Raw genomic sequence first — 13,048 nt, 5'->3', positions numbered from 1 at the left:
GTTTCCGTGGTCTTGTGGCCGGCATGACTAAACACCAAGGTGCACGGAACGCTGTGACCTTCCCACCGAAGTGGTCCCTATTTATCTACTTGCAGTGTCTTGCTTTCGAACGGCTAGGTTGGCAGGAGCTGGAACTAGAGACGGGAGCTCACTCCGTCATGCGGCACACTCGGGTCTTGAACTGTTGAACTACCGACATTCCACAGCCTGCAGTTCAGCGTCTTAACCACTTGAGCCACCACAGCTCCCATAGCCCAGGGACTATGCAGTAATTCCATACATACCCCAGTGCTTAGAATTATTCATGGGGATTCTCACTACTTGCCCTAGTGTTCAATTTACCTGCTGTCCCTATACCTAAGGGCTGCAGATGTAAGACATAGAGGCTAATAAAATCCCATTGTCTTCTATGTACATAAGCATCCTAACTCTGCAGGAGAGCTAACCTAGCAGGAGTGCTACTTATAATACTATTGTATAATACTACAAGTTAAATTTAATTCTTTCTGTGCATTAGCCAAAATTATTCTTCAGAAACGTTTTTATATTTACAACTTCAAAAGCAATACTATCGATCCAAAATAAGAAATCAGACTTACAAAGTAAAAACAACCCTTCCCCCCCAATGCCTCATCACGTGTTACATTTAATTCAGGATATTTCATTCTGCCCCATATACATCTATTAATAATTTCTGTTGTATATTTCCAACAGGAAATCCCGATGAACTTCATTGACCCAAAGGAATATGATATTCCAGGTTTGGTGCGAAAGAATCGCTACAAAACTATTCTCCCAAGTAAGCACCAGATCTATATTTCAGCCACTGTTGCAGGCGGCTGAGATTTACAACAGAATTTTGAAGTGTTTGCTTTTCTTTTACAATTGTGAGATTCTGCAAGGAGTGTTTCAAATGTGTGGGAACAGTTATTAGTCATACTTGCTGTCCACATGCTAATTTCACGTATGGCTTCCCCATAATAGAAACTAGAGAAATCTCTGAAAAATTCAAGATTTATCTCAGTGGACTGTTCATATAAACAAAGAGATCATGGAAGACAGGCTTTTGGCCAGCTGCTGCACAAGTCATGCATTATTGTGGTTTGTGACAGGGGTTTATTCATAGCCATTTAGGACCAGAGAGTGATGGAAACCATATAGAGTGGTCATATGGCTCCCAGTGGATGATGGAGAAATATGGATGATGATGGAGAAAGTGATTCCTGAAATGTATTTTTAACTGTAGCATCTGGGAACATAATCATGGACTCTGTCTTATGAGCCATTAACCATGCAGTCCTAAGTAGAGTTACATCTTTCCAAGTCCACTAAACTCAAACAGTTTAGAAGGATGTAACTCTGCTTTTGTTACTGTTCATGGGGTTTGGCCACTTTGGCCACCAAACGAGAAGGGAGCCCGCACTGGAGAAGACCCTGATGCTGGGAAAGATTGAAGAAGGGGGCTGCAGAGGATGAGATGGTTAGACAGTGTTATCAATGCAATGAGCATGAAATTAAGCAAACTTTCGGAGCGCGACGGAAGACAGAAGGGCCTGGAGTGATGTGGTCCATGAGGTCGCGAAGAGTCGGACTCGACTGTGCAACTGAACAACAACAACAACAAACTCTGCTTAGGATGGCTCTGTAAAACTTCAGTAGTCCAGGGATGAGTGGTAGGACTTTGTTACTCTAGAGCAGTGAGGAGTTGTTTATTCTCTATAAACTGAGATTTGGGTACCCTGGTTAGAGGGTGGAACAGCTGTAAGAAGCAAGGTTCCAGTTCTGTTACACAGTCAGCAGGGGAGGTGGGAGTGAGATGGCAGTGCAGTAGGCTTGCTGAGTCCCCCCGGGGGGTGGGGAAACCCCCGCCCCAGAGGCCCGTTCCCCGCCGCTGGCGGATTGGGCCCCGGGGGAACCCCACCCTGATGTGCGTGTCACCCGGAAGTGACGCGACCACGCCGGGCAGGCTGGGGGCGGGGCCACAGTCATCCGAGGGAAAACTCTATGGTTTTCCCTCGGATGGTCGTGGCCCTGCCCCCAGTGTGCCCGGTGACGTCACGCTCCTCCTCCTCAGCCCGCCCCCTTGTAGCCCTGCCCCTCTTAACTGTAGATGCCCCTTGGGTCCCCCAAGTGGAGGAATTTCTGTGGCATGCTGTGAAGAGTTGGTGGGTGCTTCCCTGTTGCTGCCCAGAGCTTCCCCTTCACCGATGGGCCTCTCGGCATTCAGGGGACTTGTCAGGCCTGGCGACGGGCTAGGGGGCACAGTTGGGTGCTGGCGACTCTGCTGCTGGGAAGTGGCATGGCTGAGGTCGTGGGGCCATGGTGGCCATGGGCACTGGCCTGCCAGCAGGCCGTGCCCGCTTGGCTGGTTTCGATGATCCCCGGCCTCCCTGCTCCACCCAAAGGCATTTTCCTCCTTGTGTTGAGTGTGTGGGTCTGGGGGCCTGGGCTGTCATAGGAGCTCATGTTGGTCTTGGGAGTCGTGGGGACGGCTGGACCGCGGCCCGTGGCGGTGGGAGCAGGACAATGATAGTGCACTTAGCCCTGTATTGTGACCTCTGGCTAGAAGCCACATTTTAGGGTTGCAGGGAGAAAGCTTTTTTAAAAAAATCTTTCCATTTATTGATCGCTCAATCCATACAGAGCTGCCGGCTCTGAGCGATTTACAGTTACTCCTGAATTTTCACATGGGACTAACAATGCTGGGGGTAAGGGAGGACAACATATATCATTTAAATCACACACATTTCGTAGTCGACGGAGTTTGGTCGTTTGTAAGGTCCAGGCGTGTTCTGGCAGCATTCCTTCTTTTTTTCCCCCCCGGCGTCGCTTGATGTAGTCAGCATTGTCTCAGTCTCAGCGCACCACTGACACCGTCTGGCCGAATGGCCTATTGCAGGCTTTTCTTCGACACTGCGTAGGTCTTTCTCGGCTTTCGGATCTTACGCGCAGACCATCCAATCGGCTAACACAACCCCCACCGGGGGGGTGTTAGTGTGCCCACTCTCTCTAAGGAGTGGTACCCATTTTATCTACTCGCTGAAGATTTCGAACCGCTGGGTGGACGCCGAGCTAGGGACACGGACTGGCAGCTCACACCAGTGCGGGGCTCGAACTGACAGCAGTCTTGTTCAGCTCAGCTGTTTAACCAGAGGATAAATCCCCTGTGCCAACGCTCCCTTTTCCAGTTCTGCTTGCTGAGATGTAATAGTTCCGGACTTACCTGGGGCCACATCTGCTGCCATGGGGCCGGGGAGCAAGAGGAAGAGAGGGTTTTCCCCTTTAGATCCTTGGAGGCAGAGAGCCACAGCATCGGCTTCATTGCAGCCTTGGTGGCCTTGGCTTGCAAGGGAGGGGCGAGGATTCCAGGGGGGCCTGGAAGCTGGAGTGTTTTGCTCCAGCCGGCCCCTTTCTTGTTCAGTGGGCTGTGGTGGGAGCCATACTGTAGTCCTCCCCCAGCAGACGGGCTGGGGCGATCAGTTGTGTCACTGGCCGACAGGTGGGTCGCCTTATTACGGATCCTGCCCTGTGTTATGCCATTGCTCCTGCAATTGTGCTTAATAAAGGCTGTGGCCATTTCTTGCCCAGTCAGGGTGGTCATCTGCCTGTCACCCTCCCTCCCTCTCTTGTCCCTCAGTTGCAACTTTTGACTAAAGGCTGAACCAGTGATCCTATATATACATCGCTAATGCTCATTGCCACTGAGCTGTGAACCCTTTTGTTGTTCTTTCGCTAGACGGTTGTGGCTCCCTTTCACATAGCAGGCTTAATACAGCCTCAGTCTTCGAATCTTTAAACATCTATTGTGTAGAAAAGAGCACGAGTCCAGTAGCACTTTAAAGACTAACAAAACGTGGCAGGATATGAGTTTTCATGAGTCACTGCTCACTTCCTCAGATATCTGATGAAGTGAGAGGTGACTCACAAAAGCTCATACCCTACCACCAGGGGTCATTTCGTAGAAAAAGAGGTGCAGGAGCTCATTAGCATAACTTATTAGCATAACTTATTTGCATATGCCACACACCCCTGACATCACCGGAACTGTGTCAGAAGGCAACACCCACCACTTAGGCTCCATTGGACTGTTTTGGGTTGCTAGCTATTGGGGGGGGGGTGAACGTGCAGATCTGCCCTCGCAGAGAAGGGAGAGCTTGTACCTGAAGGTGGGCTGGGGGAGGGGGGGCTCTGCAATTTACCTGGCTGCTTCTTGCTCCTCGTGGCCCAACTGAGGACTGCTGGGAGCAGGGGGCGGGGCTTGTTGCATGTGCCTGCCCCCTGGGCTCCTTACTGCCGGAGCTCCGCTCCTGTGCGCTCCCGCAGGAAAATGACCCCTGCCCTGCCACATATTTTGTTAGTCTTAAAGGTGCTACTGGGCTCTTGCTCTTTTTTACTGCTACAGGCAGACTAACATGGCTACCCATCTTGAAACATCTATTTAGTTATCTACAAATTACAAGTCCCTTTTGAGTTATATGCAGGTCTAGGCTAATATCTGCAGACCTACCAAGTGTTTGCAGACCTACCAAATGTTTGTTATCAAGCCCTACCTGCATATTTATTTTATTTATTTGTATCCAATTTCTCCCTCAAAATATACCCCAAAAAATGACAGATCATGAAGAGGTTACTTGAATTTTATTGGTAGTCAAGCGCTAATCAAAGGAGGGTTTGGAATTTGGAGGAGGGGGAGGGATGACCAGGGATTTTATCAGAAGTATTATAGTGATGTATTGTAGTAATAAGTACAGATTTTTAAAAAAAGTTGGCGAGCAAATCTTGCATGAGTACCTCAGAATCTTGCGAGTCTTGAAGCCACTGTAATATAATACTGTCCCCCTGCCCTGCCACATTTTTTGTCAGTCTTTAAGGCGCTACTGGGCTCTTGCTCTTTTTTACTGCTACAGGCAGACTAACATGGCTACCCATCTTGAAACATCTATTTAGTTATCTACAAATTACAAGTCCCTTTTGAGTTATATGCAGGTCTAGGCTAATATCTGCAGACCTACCAAGTGTTTGTTTTCAAGCCCTACCTGCATATTTATTTTATTTATTTGTATCAAATTTCTCCCTCAAAATATCCAAAAAAAATGACAGATCATGAAGAGGTTACCTGAATTTTATTGGTAGTCAAGCACTAATCAAAGGAGGGCTTGGAATTTGGAGGAGGGGGAGGGATGACCAGGGATTTTATCAGAAGTATTATAGTGATGCATTGTAGTAATAAGTACAGATTTTTAAAAAAAATTGGTGAGCAAATCTTGCATGAGTACATGGGCAGAGTTACACAGGCGAGTCTTGAAGCCACTGTAATATAGTACTGTCTTGTTGGCTGTGTGGGTAGATCTTTGCAGGACCTGCAGTTTCTTAGACAGGATGACAAAGGGGCACCTTGCTAAGCTACCATAACTGTCCATGGCACTTTACAAAACAAAAAAAAGCCCCTCTCTATATTTGTTATTTTTCAGGGCACGACAGAGAGAAGAGGGGATGGCAAGGTTAGGAAAGGGTGATAGTAGTCCAAGCATGCTCTTCTTGAAAGAATGAAAACACGCTTAACCCCTACCTGTTGTTGGGACTACCACAATTTTCCTCTGCCAAAGACTATTAGCTGCCATACACGTCAGTGCACTATATTCCCAGTCACACGGGCCAGATAACGCGGGGGTGAGGCGTGGCTGTTTGCCCCGGCGCAAAATAAAGCACGTTAGCTCGATCACACAGTCTCCCGAGTCTTCGTGCTGTGGCAGGAAGCTCATGATCACACGGTGATGCTGGAGCTGGAAAAGAAGCCGTGTGGCAAGTGTTCCGTGTTTGTGCGCATGCGCAGTTCCGCAGAGCAACACTGCTTCCAGTTTAGTGTTCGTGCGCATGAGCTTAGGGAAACCATCTGGTTTGCGACGGGACTTGGACGGGCGCCGGAAGCCACGTGATACTAGCACTCCCGTGATCAGACGCCCGCCCCTGCCGCGCGTTTTCCGGATACTACTGCACTTTCTGAGGTATTTTTTTACTGTGCATCTTCGGCGGGATGCCACAGGTTTGCTACGGGTGCACTATGCTTCCCAGATGTTGCGGTGTGATCGCGCACCGATAATCCGCCTGCCATTTGTACCTTTACCGTGTGAACGGGGCCAATGTCAGTTACATGTCATAACTGGGGGAAAGGGAGAGGCCATAAACTCTAGCTTAAAGGACATATATATATGGCTTTGTGGACTTGGTTATTCCACTTCCATGGCTTACCCTAAGTATTTGGCTGCTGTAGCTTCATACTTAAAAGCGGCAAGTACTTTAATTGAAACTTGCCTGCAAAGCAGAATGTCTTGCTCTGAAAAAAAAAAAGTAAAAATATCTAAGGTTGTCTAAAACAGATGTTCACTCCAGTTAGAACTGAAAGGTAAACAGGCACTTAACTTAATGATCAGTTGCTTGCAACTCTACATTTAATTGCAGTTAGTGAGAGAAATGATAATAGTCTTTAATTCAGCTAATTTATATTTATTTTGTAGGAAATATCTTCTCCAGATTTACATATTTGTTGTGGGTAATTTTTTTTTTAAAAACGAGTGATGTCTTTTGCAGAAATTGGTTGCTTCATGTTTTCTGTCTTCCAAACTGCCAGCGTAACCAGATGAGAATGGATTATTTCAAGTTATCCAAAACCATGAGCTAATATTTTGTGGCAGCAAAATATAGAATTCAGTACTAGATGCCAGAAGTGCTACAAGTTGCACTGATACAGGAAACACAGACTGATTTCCCACAGCCGCTGCTCTGTGCTTGCTCCTCTCTTTGCCCCGATGGTACGTGTCAATTTCCCACTCGAAGCCACGTGGCCGCATTTTGACCCGCAGCTTCGCCGAATTCCCCCCGCAGTTTCGTGATCCTGTCTTTTGAGGATTACGAAACCGCGGGCAAAATCAGGCAAAGCCGCTGGTCAGAATGTGGCCGCACGGCTTCGAGTGGGAAATTGACACGTACCATCGGGGCAAAGAGAGGAGCGAGCGCAGAGCAGCGGCTGTGGGAAATCGGTCAGAGCTGCCTCCCATCTCTGCTGACACATCAGTGTTCAGTCAAAGCCCCATGCAGTGCAGCAGTGCTGTGGAAGGGTTTTGTTTTTAAAAGACTGTAACTGGTTTTGGAGCACCCTGCTTCCCCATTGCTGCGGGTGCAGTGTCGCTATCTATTAAGTCAGACCAACACATTTAAGATTTCCAGTGAGTTTAAATGATCATTGGGTTGGTTCATATTATTATCACCCCTTACTTCTGTGCTGTTATGTATAGTGTGCTGATAAAAGTGAAAACAATCTCATGTTTCTTTGCAGTGCATGACTTAAGTTATTACTTCGTGCTTTCTAGATCCTCATAGCAGAGTGTGCCTTACCTCAGACGATCAAGATGATCCCCTGAGCTCTTACATCAATGCCAACTACATCAGGGTAAGAACGAAGCAATCCTTAAGGGTAGTCATTCTCAGATTTTCTGAAGTGGCTTCCAGCCTTACCGTACTTTTCAGGACCCACTGGCAAAGTAACTCTGTACTGGAGAGCCAGTTTGGTGTAGTGGTTAAGAGCGGCGGACTCGAATCTGGAGAACCGGGTTTGATTCCCCACTCTTACATGTGCAGCTGCTGGGTGACTACTAGTACTACTACTTCTGCTGCTGCTACTGCTACTACTACTACTACTACTACTACTACTTTTCTACTCCCCAGCATAAAATGCAGGATTCTCACCCAATTTAATAGTTTATATTTTGTTTTTCATGCATGGTATTTGTAAATATATTGCACTGCTCATCTACATATTGTATTTTGTAGCCATTGTGTATATTATGCAGAGGCAACCTCAAACTTGCCATCAAAGTCTCCCAGGGCCTCCTCTCCCTGCTCACCCTGTTTCTCTTCCTAAATCCTGGACTTGCAACTCAACCTCTGAGAGACATGCAGCCCACTTTTGGGTCCAGACTTACAGTTTGAGAACCAGTCCTTTGTGGTTTTCTGTGTGGCCTATTAGGCATCGTTAATTTATGAGTAGTATTCAATCTGGGAGTTAAAATACATTTTAAATGATTTTGGAAACCAGCTTTTAATGGTCTGACACTGAATATTTGTCATCCATACTAACTGTTTCCACACTATTTGGATTCAGCAAAGACCAAAATGAATGTTATGCTAGACCAGGGGTGGCCAAACTTGCTTAATGTAAGATCCATATAAAATAACAATCAGATGTTTGTGAGCCACAAGACATGAACAAATATCACATACATTTTAATATGCAAATTTGCTTTTATTAACATTAAATGAAACTTCCACAAATAAAAACAGAAGGGGTAAAAACAGATATTGATAATGATATTTATTTGTCCAGTGATATTTATTTGTTTGCTAATGGTATTTATTTGTCTAAAAGAGAGAGAGGTGGAAAGAAAGAATGAAAGGTGGGGGGAAAAAAAGAAACAAAGAGAAACAAAGAAAGCAAAGAAATGGGGGAGGGAGGGGGAAGGAATGGAGAAATAGAGAAAGAAAGACGGAAAGAAAGCAAATAGATGGAGGAAGGGTGAGGAAGGGGGAAAGAGAGAAAGAAACAGAAAGAAAGAAACAAAGCAAATAGATGGAGGGGGAGGAAGGATGGAAGGAAGAGAGAAAGAGAAAGGTGGAAAGAAAAAAGAGAGAGAGAGAAAGAGAAACAGAAACAAAGAAAGCAAATAGATGGGGAGGGAGGGGGAGGAAGGAAGAGAGAGAGAGAGACAAAGGAAGGGAGAAAGAGAAAGAAACGTGAAAAGAAAGAGGTGGAAAGAAAGCAAATAGATGGTGGGAGGGACGAAGGAAGGGGAAAGAGAGAGAGAGAGAGGTGGAAAGAAAGCAAAGAAATGGGGAGAGGGGGGAAGGAAGGGAGAGGTGGAAAGAAAGCAACTTTAACTTTAAATGTGTTCTCCAAACCCTACGCCCCCACGCCAGCCGGCTTGACTTTGAGAAAGCATTTAAAGTTAAAGTTGCTTTCTTTCTCTGCTCCCCCCCCCCAGCCTACCCAGGCTGGAGAAGAGAAGACCGATCAAGGAGTCATGCCTCACCTTAGCTTCCCCAGCCACCCTGCCGGGAGCCACACAATATGTGTGCAAGAGCCGCAGTTTCACTGCCCCTGTGCTAGACTAGACCCTGCAGAATCCTGCTTGGCTTAGCCATGTATCTTGCATACATTGCTCCTATTGCCATAGCAACTGTTGGCGGCCGGTATAAACTGAAGCTGCGCCTTCTGTCCTTGGCCTATGGATATTTTGGTGTGTGTGTACGTATGTATGTCTGCCAGAGAGAAAACGCAAGGATGTTTTTTTCTGTTTCACCGCCAGTTTCTGTGCGAAGACTGGCAGACTAAGGACTGTGCACAGTTTAATACCGATGAAACCTTGTTGCTTTGTTGGCAGGGCTATGGAGGAGAAGAGAAAGTGTACATTGCGACTCAGGGACCCATCGTGAATACTGTCAGTGACTTCTGGAGAATGGTGTGGCAGGAGCGTTCTCCGATTGTTGTCATGATCACCAATATAGAAGAGATGAATGAGGTAATGCTACATCTATCCTGTGTTCTAGCTGATGTTCCCACAGTGGGCACCTGAACCATCAGAAATGATCAAATACAGCATACCTCCAGTTGTGGAGTTACTGGATTTTAAAAACTTGTATTCTGTTCAGTGGCATTATGCCTCTCTTGTACATCGCCCAGAGCCTGGCATAGCTGGGATAGGTCGATTAACCAATCGAAATAACAACAACAACAACAATTCTGCTGTGCAGCTAACTTCAGTATGTTATAAAGGCTTAACAAACAACACATCCTCCAAAATTTAAGCTCTGTTTCACTATTGAAGAGAACAAATATACTTTTCTTCAGGGCATTTTTTTTGTAGAAGAAGCCCAGCAAGAACTCATTAGCATGACAGGCCACACCCAACAGCAGGAACTCAGTAGCATATTAGGCCACACCCCTGACAGCACAGTTTATTAGCATATTAGGCCACACCCCCATGTTATCAGAAGTGTGGTCATCCAGCCACACCCACCTTTTGCTTCTTATTCTGTTTACCTTGTTTGTTGTCAAAACCCAGGGCTTTTTTTGGAGCAGGAACTCCTTTGCATGTTAGGCCACACACCCCTAATGTAGCCAGTCCAAATGAGTTTCTGCTGTTGGGTGTGGTCTGTTATGCTAATGAGTTCCTGCCAGGCGTGGCCAACTTGGGAGCCAACCGGAACTCTGTTCCTGTGCGTTCCTGCCCAAAAATAGCCCTGCTTTTCTTACATAATGCTTATGAGATACAGGTGACTTCCCTGAAGATAGTGCTTCTGGTGCACGACAGAAATTACATTTCCCCCCCAGAGTTTTGCCTTTGGGAAAGCTGGGTTTCCCCTACCTGCTAATACTTCAGTTACAGGAATGAATGCTACTTTGAATGTGACTGCATTAGAGCCCCGGTCAGCAATTTCTGAGGTACAATTTTGGCACAGTAGGGAGGGATGATGTGCCAGCACCCCGACTCTGCCTTTGAAAGTACTCAGTGATGAATTCCGTTGCTACTGAGTCCACTTTCTTCACACCTGTTTTAATTCTTGGATGTCACTGCAGGCATTAGGGGGCTGGATTTGGTTCAGGGACCTTTTGTTTCTGACTTCTACACTAGAGTCATAGGCATACAGCATAATATTGATATTGGCTTGCAAAAGTCGATATGTAACTGCGCCACTGTTCAACTATTCGTCCGGATAAACCCTGTAAATAATCTGACTGGAAGGGCTGAGTGGATTGTGGTCAGCTGCCATTTTTTATTCCAGCATGTGCCTCCCAAATTTCACCTGCAGCTCTATTCAGATGTTACCAAGGAGCTAGGGAAGCATCACATTTATATACATTTCTCTGGCCCTGGTCACATGGCAAAGTTGCCATCGGAGAGGCATGGATGGTGGGCGGATTATCCAGGCGCGATCACACCCCAACATCTGGGAACTGGAGCGCACCCGTGGCTTACCGCCGAGAATGCGAGTTAAAAAACTAGTACCTCCAAGGTACTAGTAAACGTTTGCCATGGGCTGCCTCCAGACTCCCGTGGTGTGATCGCGCCGGCACACGGCATTCCCCTCCGGTCCCTCGTTTACCCGCCTGTACCGCGTAATTGCGGATCAAACTGCGCCGGGGCAATTAGCCACGCCTCCCCCTGCGGTATCCGGCCTGTGTGACCGGGGCCTGTGAAAGACATGTATTCAGTTAGAAGTCCTCATTAATGTGCAAAAGCCTAGCAGATTTCAGCCATCTCTGTATTAACAAAAGATCTGATTAAGTCCGTTTTTTTTCACTGACACCTCTTATTTCAAAAATTAACTTGTACTATGAGACTGTGGTGTAAATGTAGGCTACAGCGCCTTCTCACTAACATCGAAGCCCTGATATTTCCCTTTTCCTCCATTTCAAATTAATATAGGAATACAACTTCTTAAGAACTGTGTTGATGCAGAGCTGAAACCTTTGTTCTGCCATGATACTAGAAAAAGAGGCTTTGTGTTTTTGTTATATACATTAACTCCAACAGTGCAAGGATTAGTGGCTTAGTATTCCAGCACTCTTATCAAGTCTAATCGAAACTGACAGGCAACCCACAGAAATGTGTGGGCGTTCTTACTCCACTTCATTTCAGCTCCTTGGAGCTATAGATAACTGCTAGCACATTTGACAGTTTTTTACAATGGATGCTGTTGTAGCACAGGAAGCTGCAAGTGGAGAAAGTATAGAATAGTAAAACAATTTGAGATGAATAATGGTAGTAACAAGCGTTCCAGTTGGCATAAACTGATAGTGCAGCATTAATTTCAAGAAGCAAGAACAGTTACACTAAAGCAGATCTTGTTTAGCTGAATTTTATCTAACTCCTGCGTTTAGGCAGACAAAACAGAACATTTGAACAATTGTGCAAGAAACTGATCCAGTGAAGAGAGACAGGTCTGGATTCCTTTGTCCTGTCTTAAAGACATTACATATAGCCTGTGGAGTGTTTGGGGATAAGTGTCTCAGTGCCGTGGGCAGAAAAAGAATACTTTTTAAAATCTATGTGGAGACGTTTGCACTGGGTACATGTGCCTGAAGCAGATGGTGTCAGAAGGAAAATTCCTCCTGATGTGTCTGGAAGAACTGCAAGAGGTGGCGTTTTCCTTTTTATACATAAAATACAAATGAGGCCCTCCCACAGTCTGGACCTGGTAAACAGAGAATTTTAAAAGTAGTATCCGGTATGATAGAATGGTCTGCTGTTCAAAGAAAAATGTCAGAAATTCCACTGAGAGTATGAAAGCACACTGGAAGTTGCTCTTGGATCTGTGGCTGTTGGTAGACGTAGTATATTATACGGACTGGTCTCGGGAAACAATTTGCATTAATTACTCAGCTTCACTGTATCTTTTGCTTTATATTTGTTGTTTATGTTTTTTTCAGAAATGTACGGAATACTGGCCAGAAGATCAGGTTACCTATGAAGGACTTGAAATCACCATTAACAGAGTGATACAAGCTGATGATTACCGGTTAAGGCTTATTACCCTAAAGGTAAAACCACACAGACGTATATGCAACAACATGAAAATCCTATCCAAGATTGCTTATATACCAGTCATGCCCAGTCAGCAATTACACCCAGTGTGGATAGGACAGTTGACCTATCATTAGTATTTCTGTACTGAGTCCTCTGCCCAATGTCCAAACATGTAAGCAATATAATAGTTCAAGAAGTTAGGCGTTTTTGACAGAGTATGTGAAAGCCGAAGATGTCGTAAAGTAAAGGTAAAGGTGTCCAAGTGCATATATTACTACTTGGCACCAAGTACCAAGTAGTAATATATGCACTATGTGGCCCTAGCTAGGGAAAAGTGTTCTTAGAACCCTCTATGTAAACCGCCCAGAGACCCCTTGGGGTCAGGGCGGTATAGAAGTCGAATAAATAAATAAATAAATAAATAAATAAATATATTGGAGCTGAACTATGAAAAATCAAAGATCTAT

The 13,048-nt window shown here is 45.7% G+C and overlaps 1 protein-coding gene across 1 annotated transcript in view; it reads left to right on the top strand.

Moving 5' to 3' along the window:
• Positions 1-13,048, top strand: part of PTPN5 (protein tyrosine phosphatase, non-receptor type 5) — a 72,904-nt gene that overhangs the window by 22,657 nt on the left and 37,199 nt on the right. The window contains exons 6-9 of the mRNA XM_015412895.1: positions 715-799; positions 7,368-7,447; positions 9,435-9,572; positions 12,485-12,595. Coding sequence (XP_015268381.1) covers positions 715-799; positions 7,368-7,447; positions 9,435-9,572; positions 12,485-12,595 — 414 coding nt within the window. The remainder of the gene's footprint in view (positions 1-714; positions 800-7,367; positions 7,448-9,434; positions 9,573-12,484; positions 12,596-13,048) is intronic.

The sequence above is a fragment of the Gekko japonicus genome, unplaced genomic scaffold (genome assembly GCF_001447785.1).
Source record: "Gekko japonicus isolate JY-2015 unplaced genomic scaffold, Gekko_japonicus_V1.1 scaffold1453, whole genome shotgun sequence".
Classification (NCBI taxonomy): Eukaryota; Metazoa; Chordata; class Lepidosauria; order Squamata; family Gekkonidae; genus Gekko; species Gekko japonicus.
This window is presented reverse-complemented; position numbering and strand designations above follow the sequence as displayed.